The sequence below is a fragment of the Pseudorasbora parva genome, chromosome 4, assembly GCF_024679245.1.
Source record: "Pseudorasbora parva isolate DD20220531a chromosome 4, ASM2467924v1, whole genome shotgun sequence".
NCBI lineage: Eukaryota > Metazoa > Chordata > Actinopteri > Cypriniformes > Gobionidae > Pseudorasbora > Pseudorasbora parva.
This window is the reverse complement of record NC_090175.1, coordinates 40,081,626-40,101,444: the sequence shown is the minus strand read 5'-3', so window position 1 is coordinate 40,101,444 and position 19,819 is coordinate 40,081,626. Positions and strand designations below refer to the sequence as shown.

The 19,819-nt window shown below is 38.6% G+C and overlaps 1 protein-coding gene across 3 annotated transcripts in view; it reads right to left on the bottom strand.

Moving 5' to 3' along the window:
* glrba (glycine receptor, beta a) overlaps positions 1 to 19,819 on the bottom strand; it is a 44,587-nt gene that overhangs the window by 15,867 nt on the left and 8,901 nt on the right. For all 3 annotated transcript variants that reach the window (XM_067441754.1, XM_067441755.1, XM_067441753.1), the window contains 4 exons: positions 19,008 to 19,075; positions 18,588 to 18,814; positions 11,656 to 11,738; positions 11,372 to 11,512 (listed from right to left, as the gene is read on the bottom strand). In XM_067441754.1, coding sequence (XP_067297855.1) covers positions 11,372 to 11,512; positions 11,656 to 11,738; positions 18,588 to 18,814; positions 19,008 to 19,075 — 519 coding nt within the window. The remainder of the gene's footprint in view (positions 1 to 11,371; positions 11,513 to 11,655; positions 11,739 to 18,587; positions 18,815 to 19,007; positions 19,076 to 19,819) is intronic.

Sequence of the window (19,819 nt, the reverse complement as noted above, 5' to 3'; positions counted from 1 at the left end):
GACCTTGTCTCAAGACCTTGCATTTTTTCCTCATTCAAATGCCTGTCTTACTCTTTTGCTTTGAAAGTTTTTGCTTTCAGTGTAAATCCTATTTCCTGAGTGCCAAACTACATTTGAGTATAGCCTTATAGTGAAATATGCAGTGTTTTTATTATTTAATTAGGCATTCTAACATATTTTCACATAACTCTGTCCTCATTCATTTGTATGTTCATCTTTAAGTGTTGTTCAAGCTGTTTAATTTTAGGATTTTGGGTAACACTTTATTTTACATTGTCCTTGTTAAATATATTACATTTAATTAACATAGTAATAACAGTAAATTATGCATAATTACATGGAACTAACCCTACACCAAACACCAATCCTACCCTACACATAAAGTAAGTACATGTAATTACTAAATATAACTCAGCACTTAAATATATATAATTACACTGTAACAATGACACCTTAATAAAGTGTAACCCGATTTTGTTTAAAATTCTCAACTTAAGCCTGCCCACCGACTCTATGCACGATGTGATTGGCCTGACCAGAGTTTGGTTTTTCCAGCTCAGAAGTCTATTGAAAGTTGCTAGACTACACTCGTGGTAGATTAGATTTACTGCTGCTAGGGTGGGTCTAGATTTCTAGGAAACACTACAGCACCACCCCGCAATATCAAGCCTTGCCCCATGATCAAATATGTTCCCATGGCTAAAGTATTGGGACACCATTGGGACACCAGACTATTACAACAATAGGAACTGTAATGACATCTAATTCTAAATACATTGACATTTATATGGTGCTATAGCGGCATCCAATCCTCTGGGAAGGCTTTCCACAAAATTTTAGAGAGAAACTCTAAACTGTGGAACTTCTGTCCATTCATCAGTAAAGTATTTGTGAGATCAGGCACTGATGTTGGACGAATAGGCCTGGCTTGCTATCTCTGTTTCAGATCATCCCAAATGTATTTGAAGGGGTTAAGGTCAGGGCTCTCTGCAGGCCAGTCAAGTTCATCCACGATAAACGTTTCCATGTCCTTATGGACCTTTATGGACTGGGGTATAGTCATGATGGAATAGAAAGGGCTTTCCCCAAACTGTTCCCACAAAGTTGAAAGCATAGCACAGCCTTTCTCAAACTTTTTTCAGTCAGGGCACCTTTCAAAAGTTCATAAAATTTCAAGGCACCCCAGTTTAAAATATAATTTAAAAACACTGTATAACCCAAATTTAAATGCAAATGTCCTTTTTATTTAGACAGGACAGTAATGAACAGAGCATAATACGAACTGTAAATAACAATAATAATAACAACTTTATAGCAACTTTATAGCACCTAAGTAATTAGGTTTGCAAAGTAATTCATCATTATCAGATAATTCAGGCATTCATCGTTATAAATGTTTATTCATCGTTATAAATGTTTAAACACCTTTATAACGATCGCGTTAGTTGATCTGTATGCACGATGGGCACCGCCATCGCCGCCGCAGGCGCAGTTCAGAAAATCGGATCTGTTGGATTTACAAGACGTAAATTCATCCACTTCTCCCAAAATACATAAAAGTAAGTGGCAGGTGAACTGGGAGAAGAATAGAGCAAACTTTAAAGTTACTTACACAATGTGTATCTGATATGAATAAAACTAATTATAATGGAAAGGATTATTATTGCCTCTTCATTTTTCATCATTGTGTATTTTACAAACTCTAAATGTATTGTTTAGTACGTATATGTATGAAACCTAAAATAAACATTATGTGGCTGAAAACACTGAAAAGTTGTGATATATGACAGCTCTGAGCGCGCCTGTCTCTGGCTCAGTGCAAGCCAACACGAAAGCACATTTGAATGAACGTGAAGCACTGACCATTCTAATCACATGTGTGAATGTGTGATCGTACGTGCGAAAGGGTTAAAAAGAAGAAGTATGTATTTATGTAAATTCAAATATATTTTATATATGAAATATCAGACAGGGGTGCCGCCAAAAAAATTACATAGGCTAAAAAAAAAAAAACCTGAAATTTCATATATAAAATATATATATATATATATTTTATATATATATATAAAGGAGGCCCCCCAGTGTGCTGGGGAACCCACTCAGGAGGCCCCCCAGTGTGCTGCGGCACCCACTTTGAGAAAGGCTGGCATAGCAAATAGACATTTGTCCAAAACGTCTTGGTATGCTGAAGCAATAACATTTCCCTTCACTAGAAGTAAGGGGCCTAGCCCAACCCTTGAAAAACAGCCTCATACCATTATCGTTATATATTATACAAGGTGTATAACTGAAACTGCCAGGTGCATTTCTCAACTCTGATGTTGGAATATGAATTAACCACCATACGATACACTAGTATCCAGAATGTTGTCAAAAGCTCTTCCCAATGTTATCCCGCATATTTCCCTATATGTCAATCACTTTGATGGGGATGTGGTAACACTAGGAGTCACACTCACACTTGGGAGACTCCAAACACATCTGAAAAAGGTACTTTAGAACTTAACTACTTTAGAAAAGGTCAACGAGAATGGGCAAGCGAAATTTGCATTTCACTCCCCTATCATATAGGTATAAAGGAGTGCCGTGCATCCACTCCTTCACATTTGTTCTTCGGAACCATTCTTCGGTCTGTGCTTCTCTCTCCATTCACCTCTGCATCGAAGCTTCAAAGCATAGGATTGTTATACCACATTTCAACGGCTCTCTCCTATACACACAGATTAATACAAGAGAGTTTCCCCTGGGCACTTTAAAGAGCAACTGGGAAAAGAGACATTTCCAAAAGATAATATCCTCTAACAAGAGAGTTTCTTTATAAAAGAGCAAATTTCTCTAAAAGAGCAAGCGCATCGGACAGAGAGCGTCTTTTTAAAGTGTGTTCCTGGGTGCAGTCCATATCTTTCGTCATTGGAGATGCGCAATCGTGGTCTCGCATGTTGAGGAACACACATGCTGAGACGCATGCTTGTGGATTTTTTATGTTTTCACAGTGAGAATGTGACCATGCCAACGTTTTAATTGTTACTCACTTTTTCTAATAAAAGGAGTCACTTCAGCCGCTCCTATCACAGTCCTTGTGCACTCAGGGTGATTAGAGGGCAACCATCTGAGTTTCCTCACTGGGAAAATCCCCGCAGACTTCACATTCCTTGTCTTGCATTTTGCGTCTGGCGGAATTCCAGGGGGAGTGCAACGTTGTGTCCAAAAAAAAAGAACAACGATGCAACTGGCTTCTCATTTGGGGTATCACAGTTTCTTTGGGATGCTGGGCCTTTCAATGTGGCAGAACCTTTCCACAAGCCTCCCAACCCTGGGTACACCTGATGTTGTTCCATTGGTGCCTCTTGTGCAGAGTCTATGCGATTCAATTTGCCAGGGGTCCACCAGGTATAGTGGTGTGCTCTACTCAATGCGAGGTGAGAGCACTGCTGTCCTGCGGGAAGAGATCGCAGTCCTTTTAAAAAAGGACGTTATAGAGATTGTTAATCCAGCTGAGATGAAAGGCCATAACTCCATCATGCCCAAGAAAGATGTTGTAACCAATCTTAGACCTATGAGTACCAAATCGGGCCTTTCACAGGCTCCTATTCAAGATGCTCACATGAGACACATGCAGACATTTCCGCCATCAAGATTGGTTCACAGCAATAGACCTAAATGATGTGTTCATTCATGTCTCGATCCTTCCACAGCACAGACCATTTCTACCATTTGCCTTCAAGGGTCAGGGATACCAGTAAAAGATTGTCCAAATCTCCTCATGTCTTCACGTAAGTCACAGCAGCTACACTTACCCGTAGGGGGCCATGTGCAACAGATATACAATATTGGCTTAATAATCGTCTGGCTTGCCAAGCCTAAGCCGTACCTTGTCCATTAGAGCTCATTAGAGTTCACTCTACCTGAGGCATTGGTAGAGGCATTGCAGCCTTTTCAGTCCTGGCTAAAGGTGTGTCATTGACAGATATCTATAGAGCTGCTGGCTGGGCTACACCCAACACCTTTGCAAGATTTTTTTTTAAACATTCACGTAGAAACAGTTTTGTTCTGGGTACTAACAGGTAAAGCTTGGACAACTGGTCGGGTGTAGTGCTTACATGAGGAAACCTATATCCCAAAGCACTCAAATGGCAAATTTGGAGGAGGAATTCCCTACCAGGCACATTACTCTTGGTATGTCCTTTTTAGGTGAACCCTTGTAATCTGGCTAGTGCTCCGTATGTAGTAGTTCTCTAACAGTGACCCCATATGGTTGCAAGATAGCATAGCTGCACTTGTCATTATGGCACGTGAAAGCCTGCCAGCATCTGCACCGCCAGTTCTCGTGACTCAGATCAAAGTTGTGACTTATAGGGACTTCTAGTTGTGACTTAGTATAGGGACCCTAAGTGTCATCATATCAACACCAAATCGAAGTGACTGACAGTTACTGTTATAACTTAAATTTCTTGATGGCGGGACTGAGACGTGGTGTTCCGCCTGCCACATCTCTACACTGCACACTGAAACAGCCGGGACAATGTCTCAGCTGCTCAGAAAAAACCTGAATGAGTGGATGCAGACCACTTATTTATACCCGTATGATGGGGGAGTGGCATGCTAGTTCCACTAACCAATTCTCATTGGCGTTTTCTGAAGTATTGGGGCTACCAAGTGCGCCCCTTAAGCCTAGTTCACACTGCCCGATTTTGCCCCGATTTTGAGTTGCCGGCAGGTTTTGTGAAATCGCTGACAAATGCCCGAGATCATAGGCAAAATCGGTGCTCGTGCACGCGAGTGACAATCACGCAGTGTGAATAACCAAAGACGCGATCAGAGAAAATCGCAGACGAGTCGCCGATGCCGGTGAGATATTTGGCATGCTAAACATCTGGACCTGTCGGCGATTCAAACTCCTGCTGTGTGAACAGCGTTCTGACTTAAAATTACTTTGGCGATGACCGACAGCCAATGAAAGAGTGAGATACAGGGCAGCGTTCAGGGAGGAGTTATAGAGCAGAATATAAGTATTTTAATATATATATTTACAATTCTATCAAACAGAAACAAAGGCCAAACCTTTGCACATCCAGCCACAGCAAGAGAGCATTACAAAATTGTTTATTTACCTCAAACTGTCTTTGCAGAACAATCTTGGCTCCCTCTGTTTGTGTCTCCCTCTCAAAATCCCTCCCTCTTGGAATTTCTTCCGCCATAATATTTTTTATTTTTCTCCACAAATCAGCGCACATACAATTTGGAGCAAACTTTGTGCAGTTTATCATTTTTAATAACAATTCAAAGTCTCAGGCGAGAACTCCGGTCTGACGCACGTGTGTTCTCGCGTTGTTTACTTGTCACATCGCACATGTAGTTGGGAAACGTAGTTTGCGCACCGGAGAGAGAGTTGTCGGCGATTCTTCCTCTTGTTCAGTCATGCAGTGTGAACTCCTCAGTCGTCAAACCATCGTGCAGTGTGAACACAGCAGTGACTGAATGATACCCCAGATAGTCATGCAGTGTGAATAGAGCAGTGACCCGACGAGTTTGAAAATCGTGCAGTCTGAACTAGGCTTTAGCGTCATCACATCAACACCACGCCTTGTTCCCTCCATCAGGGAATGGAGTTTACAAACTGAGACGTTTTCTTTTAACATTTATTGTCATCTCAAAAAATATTCACAGTGGAAATAAACTTTAGCAATGGTGCAGTGGGTTCAAATGGATTATGTTTACAACAGGATCAGAATGCAGATAAACAAATTTAGGATCATTTGACATATCACTGATTTATTAGCATTACTAAAAACACTCATAAGCTATCTGCAATAGATAACACGCACACCCCTGATTACTCTAAATAGCTTTAGAGAGTTAATTTTAAAGCAGTACCATCAGTCATACAAATGAAGAACATAACAGTACATTTAGAAACGCAGGGCAGAAACTCTGATTTGTACATGTTGTGCTACCATTGTCGCTGCAAATATCAAAATATGAAACTATGAAAAAAAAAAATATTTTTCTGAAGTAGCACAAAAAGCTTTTAGCTGATGTGGCCATGTTACCGTAAAATTGTTGAAGAGATCATTAAGAACAGACTGATGTTCTTTTCATCATCTTGTTTGTGGTGTAACTGTGTTTGATCATTTAAACTGTACATACGTGTGTGAAGGTACTGCTGTCTATGTGTGTGATCTTAGCGAGTTACGCTCATGCTGTTCTCTTATATAAGAAGTGAATTGTATTATGCAATAGATTCCCCCAGGAAAAATAAACTCCAATATTTCTAAAGTTTTATGTTAAAGGTACAAATGTGTGTATACAGGGGTTGTGTTATTTGAATATTGTAATTATTTTCTTTTTAATCAAACTGAAAGGATTTTACAATAATGGCCAGCTGACTATACACTATACTCTTTTTACATGTCTAGTGGCTACATAACAAATAAATGTATATGAAATTTTGCTTTGAGTTTTTTTTTTTTTAACAATATCAGAACAAAGAGTTTGTGGGGTGCTGATTGGGATGTAATAGTCATTGATTTAGTACATCTTGATCAAGAAACAACTGCATAGTTCAGCAGTCGGATGATCACAATCCAGTACAGCCATGGAAAAAGGGTTATTATTTGCCTGTGCACACACACACAAGGCACAGCAGGACTGCTGACACTTTCTCTTTTTGTGCAATTAAAAATGTTCAATTCCCAAATTTCTATCTATTCATGTAAGATCTTCAAGGAGTACTTAAGCAGGTTATATGGGGTTCTAGGAAAGATATAAAAAAGGCTCAAATATATTAGGGCTGTGAAAAAGACTTACAACACCAAGTATCTTTTACTAAAAATCCAGTATAATGAGTTAAAAGGAACACATTCCAGGTTTGGTATTGATACCTTTCTGATAGGGCAGTGGGGGTACATACAGTAAGAAAAAAAAGGTTGGGAAACCCTAAACTGCTGAAGCAAGGTATTCATAGAAGATTGTCACACACAAATATAACTACACACATTACATGGCCAACATGCTGTGCACAATCTATAGCAACATTAACAGTATCATTATCACTAACATCTCTGCCAGTCTGCCTCAGGCTCAGAGTGCAGCAGAATATGAGATTATATATATGATTTGTGAATAAAGCAAAAGATTGGCTATGTTCAGAATGAAATACTTGCATACCCTGTGCAATATACTGCACAGCACAGTGTATACACGTACTAGAGGTAGTATGTGTAACAGTGTGCAATATGCTATACTAAACATTTCAAGCATTGGCAACATCTTGGATTTTTTTGTTTGGCTTCCATTACCACTCGTAAGAAGTAAATAATCTTGATATTTTAAACATTTATTTTAAAAAATAAAGCACCCCTTTCATTTATTTATTTATCTAAAAAGTTTCAGACCCTCTTTGTAACTTGTTTGAGGAAAGTGCCAGATACAGTATTTTGCACAATGGCCTATGGTCGCACATGGCACTTTTTGGCGAATGTCAAGTCACGTTCAATGTATTTTTGTATAGCGTTTTTCACAATACACATTATTTCAAAGCATCTTTACAAAAATTCAATACTGATTTATTTAATATACATCTATAATGCCAGCCTGGATGCCAGCTGAATAGCCCCGCACACAACATTTTTAGGTTGGGCGGTTTGGTCTGGCCTTGATCCATAGAGGAGTAATTATCCCTGAACAGAAACTGTTCAGACCAATGAAATCATCAGGGCGGGCTTTAGACGATGACGAACAGATGATAAACAGTAACGTAATCATGCACGTCATCATGGGTGCTTGGATTATTTTTATTTTTTTTAAATCCTCAACGGAGAGCTTGTTTGTATATGCATTCACCTTCACTATTTCTCTCAAAAATGATGATCATGTTGGGTAAGTACTCTGTGTATCATTAAATTCTTTTATTTTTTTACAACACCGGCAAAGATCGCTTATTCCAGCGCGTGTGCAGACAGGGTTGCCAAGTTTTTACAACAAAACCCGCCAAAGTTCTACTAGCCCTAAACAATAGCTTCTCCGGAAAAAAATGGTGTTTGGGGGTAAAATATGTGTTATTTTGGCAAGTTTGCCTGCTAAAATTCGCACTCATTGGTATATCACATAATAGTCGCTTCAACCTGCGGACATGGAAAACAACCCGTGGAAAAAAACACAGACTTGGCAACACAGTGCAGTTGAGCTCTGTTGACATTTGACAACTAACACAATGCGTCGCTTCGTTGCTCTGATTGGTTGTAGGTCTGTCCAATTGAGATCTTTCCTGTTTCGGTTGAAATGCCCCATAATCACAGCCCAATGGAGCAGTTTCAGACTCATATTCTAATTAGAATTGAGTATGACCATGTCAGGCTACTATAATGCCTTAGTGCAATTTTTAACTATATTGTATTTATTGTGTTTTCTAGAACATATATCAGTGACTTTAAAATCAATATAAAGTTTTAAAAATTGGTCGCTATTGTATTGTTATTAAGATAATTAAATATTGATCAGTTTTTCTAAAAGTGAGAGTAAGCGACTCTCAAAAAGTATTATTTATAAAAGTATTATCAACATAAATATAATTCAATGTCTGAAATGTCTGATGCAAACGATGCAAGAAATAAATGAAGGGATTTAGAGAATGGTTGGATTTGTTGTAAGTGAGAGACAAATCTCAGAAAGCGGCATTGAGCAATAATGATACGATTTGGTTGTCTTAAAGGGATAGTTCACCCCAAAATGAAAATTTGATGTTTAGCTGCTTACCCCCGGGCATCCGAGGTTTAGGTGTGTTTGTTTCTTCAGTAGAACACAAATGAAGATTTTTAACTCCAACCATTGCTCAGTATTTGTGTGTGTGTGTTTTTTTTTTACCTCATATCAGATGAATTTCATCTAGTATTCACAATGCCATTCCTTCCGTAAAGTAAGGCCAAAAACCCAGCGCGATCACAGATATATAGTTACATAGATGCCTCATTCGACTTATCCGTGAATGAGAAATTATATTTATAGGGTGTAAAGGTACACGTATTTGTACTGAACCTTTTCGGTACTGTGAACCGAACTGTACGAATGCAATCTTTAACAGTTAACAGTCGGCTTGTTTTAAGCGCCGAACATACTTAAATCCGAGCGTAACATATTAGGTATTCAGTATTAGTATTTCATCACAAAATTCAAACGATAAATGCTGTTTTGACGCTCTCTAATGTGATGTGACTAATCACAGTATAGTACGGTTCAGTTCAAACGGCGGCGGCGCGCGAGTGAACGCGATCATCTCTTCCTAAAGAATAAACATGAACTAATATCTCTTAAGGTATGTTGAGGATACATTACAACTTTGTTGTGTAATCGCTCAATCAGTGTTTCAACCACGGAAAGAAAACAACTTGAGAACAATGTCCCGTAGCATCACATTTACCTACTTAGGCAAGTCATTCATTGTCCACCCCACAGCTGTTAGTTCATATGCACTATATTAGCCTATATATTCATTATATTCTACTTAACCTGTTAGTGATGTCTTGTTTATTTAAAGCATGTTTAAATAAATCTGTCATGATTTGACAGCCCTGTATAAATCATATTTCAACAACGAATTGGAGAAAAACCCCCATATATAATTAGATTTAGAAGTTAATGCAAAAACTGCCTCATGTGAGTGCTGATTATTATATCTAAAAATAAATAAATGAATTAAGGCTAAAAGTTGGGCTCTGTTGTTAACCTTTAATATTACAATGTGTAGCCTATGTAAGGACTCCCTATAAAGTTTGTAGCATTATCTTTAAGAACCTTTTAGTTATAATTGAATTAATTTAAGGACAGACACTTTTTTTCAGTATACATACCACTGTTGAATAAAAATAAATAAAAAGCAATTTTGTAAAACTGCTGTACCGAAATTGTACCGAACCGGGACTTCAAAACCGAGGTACGTACCGAACCACCAAATTGTTGTACCGTTACACCCCTAATATATATATATATATATATATATATATATATATATATATATATATATATATATATATATATATATATATATATATATATATATATATATGATCAGACTGGGTTTTTGACATTCTTCGCTTGAAGTAATGGCAATGGGAATACTAGATGAGATTCATGTGATATTAGGTTAAAAAAAATAACACAAATACGGTATCTTGCAGAAACCGATCGTTTCGTGTCTTATGACATCAATCTGTCACCAGACTCGCCACGAGCCGCAGGGTTTAATATGGATTTGTATGTATGTGTTTTTTATACATCATCCAGGTGGATGCTGCACATTGGTGGTGGTTGAGAAGATTCCTCCTTATTTATAAAGTGCTTTAAGTGCCTTGAAAAGCACTATATAAATGTAACTAATTATTAATTACTCTCATAGTGACTCTCATAGAAAACACCCCATTGACATGCAATATACAAGCAATGGTTGGAGTTAAAAATCTTCATTTTGTGTCTGAAGAAACAAACACACCTACATCTTGGATGCCTTGGGGGTAAGCAGATAAACATCAAATTTAAATTTTTGGGTGAACTATCCCTTTAAGTGAAAAATAGTCAGTTGTCAAAGAGTCTGATATGAGTTGAACTTTTTTCAAATTGAATTAACAGTCATTTAAGCAAAAAAGTTAAGAAATATAGGGCATGGTTATATATAACCTGTCCGACTCAAACCAGTGGGGGAGGTTCATAGGGTCAGGATTCAAACAGAGGTCTCCGTGGGAGGCGGGCATGTTAACAAGGATGCTAAACACTGCAGCCAGTCAGTCGCTAGCACGTATCTTGAGGCCAGAAGAATGAGGTTTATACACACTCTTACTGAGCTATATTCGTTAGATAGATTGCAAATATCTTCTGGGTACCCCCTGCATACAGACAATTCACATACTGCATACTTGTAGACATAGAGTGGTATGGTAGTATGTTATTCCATATAATCCAGGGCATGGGAACATACAGAGCAAAACAAAGAAATGGATCAGTGTTCAGAGATTGATGAGAAGATAGAAGGTGCTTGCAACATTTAACATTTAAAAAGACACTTTATAACTATACATTCATTAAAAAAGAGAAGCTGTATTATGAAGTGATTATTCCAAGAGTTTAATGCTACAGTAAGACTCTGGCTCTGATGCGGCGGTCATTCTGCCAAGCTACCAATCTCAGAGGTATTGATTCATTTGAGTCTGAATTAGGAGTGTAAAAGAGGTATGAGCTCAGCAATTTCTCCCTTGCGTGTGTGTGTGTGTGTGTGTGTGTGTGCATGCTGTTCTTGAGTTGTTGCCTTTCTGAACACTATGTCCTTTCTGTGTTGCCCTCTTTCAATATGCAAATATGAGAGTATATTTATGTCAATCCATACCTGTTCCTGAGTAGAACTTTGTGCAATTTCCATACTTGATGTCCTCTTGCTTTACATCAAACTGTGGCAAAGCAATCTCATCCATCTGAACAGGGTCTCCAGACTGCCACATAAACACCAGGTCCTTTGTGGTGTAGCCAACTATGCACACACACAGAAACACACCACATTAAGATGGCTGTTTTACCTCATTCTCATCTTTATTTCCATCACGTAAAAAAAAGAGAAATGTAGCAGTTTCATTATACTGCAGGAGTGCCAATGTGTGTGTTTATTTCACTTACAGCTCTCTAACTGCATCTTGCAGAGCTGGGTGTCCATAGGAAAGAGTGTAAGATCCAGAGGGCAAGACAGAGTAACAGACAACCTGAAAAAAAGGGAATTTATGTAAATACATACCTAGGGTTTCCTAAGTTTAGAACAGATGTATATGTGTGTGTGAGAGAGAGTATGTAAAGAGAGGACAGACACAGACTCACACACACACACAATGCAAGGTTCATTAGTCCTGGGTACATGTGGAGCAGCAGTAGCAGATGAGAAACAGAGAGAATGCGAGAGAGAGAGAGAGAGAGAGAGAGAGAGAGAGAGAGAGAGAGAGAGAGAGAGAGAGAGAGAGAGAGAGAGAGAGAGAGAGAGAGAGAGAGAGAGAGAGAGAGAGAGAGAGGCTGTTCTCACCCGAAGGCGCTCTTGCTTTCTCTCTCTCTCTCTCTCTCTCTCTCTCTCACACACACACACACACACAGCAAAGCAAAGATGTAGCATATTCTCTCATCTGCCACAAAGACTCTTTCAACTTGAGCAAATAGCCATGGATTCTAACATTCTGCTATCTAAATATGCTGCAGTTAAATATCAGAGCAGAATAAATAAATAGAATAAAGGAACTGAAAAACAACAAGATAATTATAAACTGGAAAACTTTTAAAATGATAAATGTGAATGTGAGAAGAAACAGATAAAATTTCAACAGATTTTTTTTTTAGCAGAGGCAATGTAACAAGGGCACATTGCAAGAGGTGCATTTCATACAGTATATGTGAAATGAGTAAACTCATTTGACAGAAAAATCACTAAAATGGAGGAAAAAAACACTGAAAAAAGTTGTAATTGAACATTTGACACATTTTACATTTAACATTAGGCCTATGTTCTATTAGTATACACATTTTTCTTCATATTTATCTATAATATAATATAATATAATATCAATATCATCCTATGTACAAAATATATTTACAATAAAAACACCAAGTTCTGGCATGACATTCTAGATGGTGCAGGGCTGCAGGCTGGTATGTCCTTAAAGGAACACGGCAACTTTTTGGGACTTTAGCTTATTCACCGTGTCCCCCAGAGTTAGATAAGTCCATACACGTCTCATCTTACTGCTAATAAGTCACAAAATAACGCTAACATGTTGCTATTTACATGTGTACATTGATGTGTATAGTTACATTGTGTATTAAGACAGACGGAAAATAAAAAGTTGCGATTTTCTAGACCGATATGGCTGGGAACTATTCTCTCATTCCTGTGTAATAATCAATGAACTTTGCTGCCCGTACCATGGGTGCAGCGGGACAGTAATATAATGCAACGCCTGAAAATAGTCCCCAGCACGCTTTCTGTGTAAGCAGGTTTTCATGTTGTTTATGTTGAGGGAAGTTAGCCTATTTTCAGGCGTTGCATTATATCACTGCGCAGCTGCACCCATGGTATGGCAGCAAATTTCCTTGATTATAACGCATTAATTGTGTCTTCTGTCTTAGTACACAATGTAACTATACACATCACAACATGTAAATAGGAAAATGTTGCCTTTATTTTGTCACTTTTTGAGCAGTAGGCTAGATGGAGCCATTTAACTCCAGTCCATGTGCTAAGCTAGGCTAGTGGTGGGTTGAAAAGAGATGAAAATGGTATGTATGGACTTATCTAATTGACCTATCGGTAAGCCCCTCTCCTCGAATGCAGATGAGCCAATAAGCAGTTGAGCAACAGTTGCACGGGCACCAGAACTTGGAAATCTTTAGGATTCAGCACCATAGAGACACATTGGAAAATCTGATGCTCTATATCGGTTTGATAGTGTTTCTGCTACAATTTGTTGTTATTGTCATAATCTCATTACGATTAAAGTTAGTGATAGGTAACTAACTGTTCTCACATCACGTAACAGTGTAAGTTAAATAAAAAACACATAAACAATCTGCGATTGTAATGAGGCTTCCTCTCATATTCTTCATATATCGTGTTGCTTTTGTAAAAATGTTTTGATATTGATATTTGTGTTTAAATATGTTTAAAGGGGGGTGGGGGGGAAAAGGAGAGAGAGAGAGAGAGTTTGTGTATGAGACTTTAATGCGCATGCTTTGTTCAGCTCTAAGGGTGATTTTTTTGGAGTAAAAAATTATGTAATAAACTTGATAAACCATCAGTAAGGTTTGGTCATCATTAAGACGGGGTATACGCTACATTTTGTGTCCGTTTTCACACTGACAGCTGTCATTGTAAGACAGCAAATCTGTTTGTTTGTCTGAGTTATAGTGATTTATGTGGTAAATTCTGGGGGATACAGTTAATAAGCTAATCCTAAAAAGTTGGCGTGTTCCTTTAACTCAATTGGTAGCGATCACATTGTTATCTACATTGGAGTGATTTATTAAAGGGTTACTTCAGCGATTAGCATATGGCTTTGTATCAGTCGAAACCCTAAAGTATATTCAAATAAATGTGCTTTCCCCCTCATATCCCCCTGAGACAAGAGATTTATGCATTTTATTTCTGGAAAAATTCCTCCTATGATGCAAATTGACGATATTTCCATCATAGGAGGAATGTTTGGCCAAAGGCTAAAGACTACAGCCAGCAGAGTGGCTCAGTGGTTCAACCTACATGAACCACTGAGCCACTGCCGCCCCAACATTAAAGGGGCGGCAGTGGCTCAGTGGTTCATGTAGGTTGTCTACAAACCAGAAGGTTGGTGGTTCAATCCCCGGTTCCACCTGACCAAGTGTCGAAGTGTCCATGAGCAAGACACCTAACCCCAGCTGCTCCCGACGAGCTGGATGGCGCCTTACATGGCTGACATCGCCGTCGGTGTGTGAATGGGTGAATGTGAGGCAAAATGTAAAGCGCTTTGGATAAAAGCGCTATATAAATGCAGTCCATATATATAAATGCAGTCCATTTAGCAGAGGGAGCCATTTCCGCATGTTTTGAACCCGCGCATGGGGGATGGGAGATCACACTCAAAACTCAGTGCAGCTACAGGCACTCATTTAAACGGACCTATGGTGAGCAATGTAAGTCTTTTCAACTTCTCAAATTAATTTCTATGAAACTTAAGCTTGCAAACGCATGAACTAAAACACGCCAGACTGAACTCTAGTTGTGAATGTATGCCGCGAGTGTGGTCGCGATTACCTCAGCTCTCATCATGAGAGCTCATCAGCTCATGACTTTAAATGTAATCCGACTCCTGCAGTTAGTGCTCAGTGCTGTGACACTTGCGCTGTGACTCACTCATTATATTGAACAGACACGTTCAGTTTTTAATTGTAGTGTCTTCTCCAACTCAGTCACAGTAATCAAGTTGGTGGCTTTGGGAATGCCCTCTCAGGGCAGCAAAGCATTCTGGGAATTGTAGTCTTTCATCCCCATGAGACAAAATACACTTTCTGTCTTCTCAGTCCAGAAGGCACCAAATTCAAAAATAATATCACATTTCTACTACATTGATGACCCAGTTTAAATACAGATTCATCTTCCCAGCGCTGAAGTACCCCTTTAAAGGAAGTGTATGTAAGATTGTGGCCAAAGCTGGTACTGCAATTACTTTCAAATGACTGCTGAGCGGTGTATTCGCCTCCCCTCCAATGCCGAATGACTACTGACTTTGTGATTAGTAGATAGGTGGAGGGAGGAGCTTCAGGCCAAAACATCAACATCAGTTGAGGGCTGCAACAACAACTTTTAAATGACAATATTCTGGCCGGACTACTGTTGTAAATGATAAAAGTATTTGAAATAACCATGGTTTCTTAATGTCTGATATCAGGGCCATTTTATGATTAATTGAAATACATTTCTTACATACAGTTCCTTTAAGGATATAAGCTGCAGCTTTACGCAATTGCGTTTATGCAGCAGCAAGCTGTCTATTGTATGTAATTGCTGTGAAGATACTAAGCTACAGAAAAAAAAAAGGTTAAAGTGAAATAAGCACTTTAAGCATGGGGTTTCCATGTTTAGCTGCATAACTCTAATGATGCATTCATTTATTTCCAAAGGCAATGTTTTCATTAGCTATACTTGTGTGTGGTTGATTTCAGCTGCACACAGCATCAGAGAACACCCGTCTTTTGTTATTGTTTCAGCAGCTTTTTACTTATCAAGAGTCTAACGCCGCATTCACACGGGGCGTAGGCGTTAACGCTTCCCATTTACTTTGAATGGGTGACATCATCCGTTGCCGAACTGAATTGTGGGTTCCGTCGCGGCGCTTCACTCGCGTTGCAAGCGGCAGAATTTGAAGAATTCTCAACTTTTCAAGCGCCAGCGCAGGCGTCATCCAATCAGATCGCCAGCAGATGCTAGCCAATTGCGTTCATTACTGCTCCGTGAACCATCCAGACCATAGACCGTTAAAAATCCAGACGCAGCTCCTGAACCACTACGTGATATTCTTCCCGCTGTCGGCGCTTTTTCGGGATTTAATGTACTTAACAGCTTCGTGCACCTGTGCAGTGCGCTGACAACAACTACACGGGCAATCACACTCGCACATACAACCAAAAAAGGCGCTTTTTTGTGTTGTGTTTTGGTCCAAGCGGCAAGTTAATGTGATTGGCTGTTATCACTATGACGATCGCGTCAGCACCCAGCTTCAGCCACGCCCTCCGTCAAGCGTTAACGCCTACGCCCCGTGTGAATGCGGCGTAAGGATTCATCAAATTATTTAATTATGATTCTTGCTCAGGTGGTTGCTGGGTTTCTTATATTTATCAACTTGCAACGTATATAAATTGTTAATAATGAGAACACATTCGCATTTCTAGAGTTAGCATTCATGGTACCAAACCATGCCATGGAAATGTGTTAAAGCGAGCCGTACTGAACCGTACCATGTAGTGGAAAAATGGAAATAGTTATAGGCCACTAGAGCGTAGCCATTCAGCATAGTAGCCCAGGCACACATAGCATAGTCAACTAGAGTTAAGCCATTCGGCACAAAAGCCCAGGCACACATAGCATAGTCAACTAGAGTTAAGCCATTTGGCACAAAAGCCCAGGCACACATAGCATAGTCTACTATAGTTATAGTTATACTATAGCCATTCGTTAAGGTTACCCATATACATAAAGCATAGTCCACTAGAGTCCTATCTCATCCGTCTACTGTCTATGTCTATTCATATGTACAGATATATTTATATCTTCCTATGCAACAGCTTGTTTTCTCACTCAACAGCACGTATATATATATATAGCTTGTGTTGTCTATTTCTCCCATTACCCTGTGCAACAGTGCAATACAATATTCTTCTTTTTGTTGTTGCACAACTGTGCTCCATACTTGTATTTTACAACAACTGGGAAAAGCTGCGAGAAGGTGTCATAGAGGGAAGCCATGTGCCGTCTAGATGGCTGCAGTATGGTGACTACAAAACAAGATGGCCACCTGGTCCTGGACTACAGTTACCAGGTTCCTCATTGGTGGAGGCACAGCTGTTACGAGTGAAGGAGAAAGGCTTTTAATGAGCTGGGAACAATGAGACTGGCTTTTTTTGTTAGAAAGTATAGAGAGAAGTTGGAAGAGTTTTTTCTGTTGTAAGTTTTGGAGTTTTAAGTTGATGATTAAAAAGAAACCAGTGATCTCTGCCTGGATTCGATTTGTGAAGCAACCCACACTTTGGTGCTATACTTCTCACGATGCCACATGTCTTACATGCTCACAGCAATGTCTGTGAATGTATGCAGTAACAAGTCTCCATACTTGCTATGCAGCAGCAACAGCAGCAGCATCAGTGTAGCAGGTCTATTCTACCAAGACCAAATACATTGCCATATTTATTACCATACCAGTCATGACAGAGATAGAGTTTAGACCTAATTCTAATGTAGGCCAACCACTGCAAACCATTTTGGTAAAGAATGCAATGGCTCACTGATGTTTTTGATATTAAACTCCAATCTTTCTGAAACATCATAAAGAGATTACATTATTAGATTTGAACCTTATGATTATTAGATTTGAATGATACCATGAGATAAAAAAGTTCCAAGGATGGTGACTGCTTTAAGACTGCATGGCAGACCTCAGAATACTTTAAAATGTAATCAAAAGATGTAGAAATCGCATTCATCTACACTACCATTCAAAAGCATGGGGTCTGTCAGATTTTTATTGTTTTATCTTTAAGTCTCTTATACTCACCAAGGACTGGTGTATTTATTTGATTAAAAAAAGAGTAAAACAGTATAATACTGTCCAATATTAACCTAGAAATCTAGATGCACCCTAGCGGCAGCAAATCTAATCTGCCGTGAGTATCTAGCAACTCTCAATATACTTCTGAGCTGTATAAACCAAACTCTGGTCGGGCCAATCACATCGTGTATAGAGTCGGTGGGCGGGGTTTAACATAATGACGGCCAAGTTGCGCTTGCACGCTACTAGACTAGTAAACACAGAAGCTGGCGAATGACGGTCTTTCGAATCAGCTCTGACCGCGACTCTGGAAGAGTTACAGTTAAGCTTTTCTCTGAGAAAAGTACAAGGAAAGGCACTGAAGTCATTCTTAAAAAGGGAAGATGTGTTCAAAGTTTTGTAAAGCACAGGCTGCCACTAGTGTAGTAGTGTTGAAGATCATGTTATGTTCATCCCCTAATTTTTATTTTAAATCCTATAGTTCCAACTGGTAAAATATATGGTGATAAATGCACAACTGTGATTGCACATTCTATATAATACTATATGAATAAAAACAGTTGTATGGTCAATGTAAATGGTCTAATGACCTATATTACTCGGTGGAAAAATTGGTTATCCTGTTTACTATTAATAATAAAACTTAATAAAGTAATTTACAGAAAACTATATCTTGAACATTAGTGTTTTATTATCATATTGCCACTTCTACTTGTATTATCCTATTGCCACATTGCCAGTTATTGTATAATTAAACCTATAATCATGACCGTGACCTACCTCATGCTGATGAGGACGTCTCCATTGCGGAAGATGAACAGGAGTATGTTTTCCTGTGTGACGTCATGAAAATTTGCATTTTTTTCATTGGCGAAAAACAGATCTGGCTTCCACAGGCACTGAAACATTTTTGGATCAACGGTCAATGCATCCGACTTAAAATCAGCTGGCAACTTCAGCCGTGGGTCATTCCAGCGCTGACGCAGGAATATATTTATACGGTAATCCTGGAAATAAAACAATGTAATATTAATAGATGCAAATATATTTTGTAAATCAATCAAATGTACAACATTTAACAAGATTGTGAGCTTAAATGACTTATATGGAAAAAAATAAGCATAGAAAAGATTTGAAGTGGATAGAATATAAAGTACAAGTAAATCACACACACATAATAACTAATGTTTTTTTTCTAACCATTGTCGTCTCTTGAATCGACCCAAAGCTGTTGATGAAGATGTTCACCTTATCCTCCACTGGGATACCTGCAAGCACATTATAGCAACTCTTTCAGAGGAATAGAATCATGGACATCAACCATGTGTGTAGGATAAAATCTGTGTGCTATTCTCAGATTCCCCAAAGTGCAAAACAAATACTCTCAAATGTGAGAATATTTTGTGCTTCGTTGGATGTAAGAACTTGGAACCGTAGCAGAAGCCCATTGATCTAACAGTTTCATTCTGACACCCTTATCCTACTGGGTTCAGAATGACACATTCTTATTCCACAGGGTCTCGAGATCCTCAGCAGCACGATGGGAGAGAATTTCCAATTACTCTGTACAATACACACTGACATTTTCTGACACTGTGATTAATTCTAATGAGGTCATCCATTATGTTATTTGTGACTTACTAGGGAAAAAAAGTGCAAGTACTGAATTTTATGAACATGTTAGAGGTCTGAGAGGTTTGGTAATCAGGGTACGACACAAATACTAAAAAAGCCTCACTAAAATATTATTAAATCAAAGATCACTGATCTGAACCTAAAAGAATGATGTCTTATAATTTCACAACCAATTATTTTATTTTATTTAAAAATAATGATAATTTAATGAATAACATTACCCAATAATCAATTTAACCTGGGTGAAATCAGAAGAAATGTTTGACTGGGCAATTTACACTTTTTTTTCTTGCACTTTGAGATTCTTCGGAATGAAAAGTGCATTATAAATAAAATCTATTATTATTATTATTATTATTAATTTGACTAAAAATTCC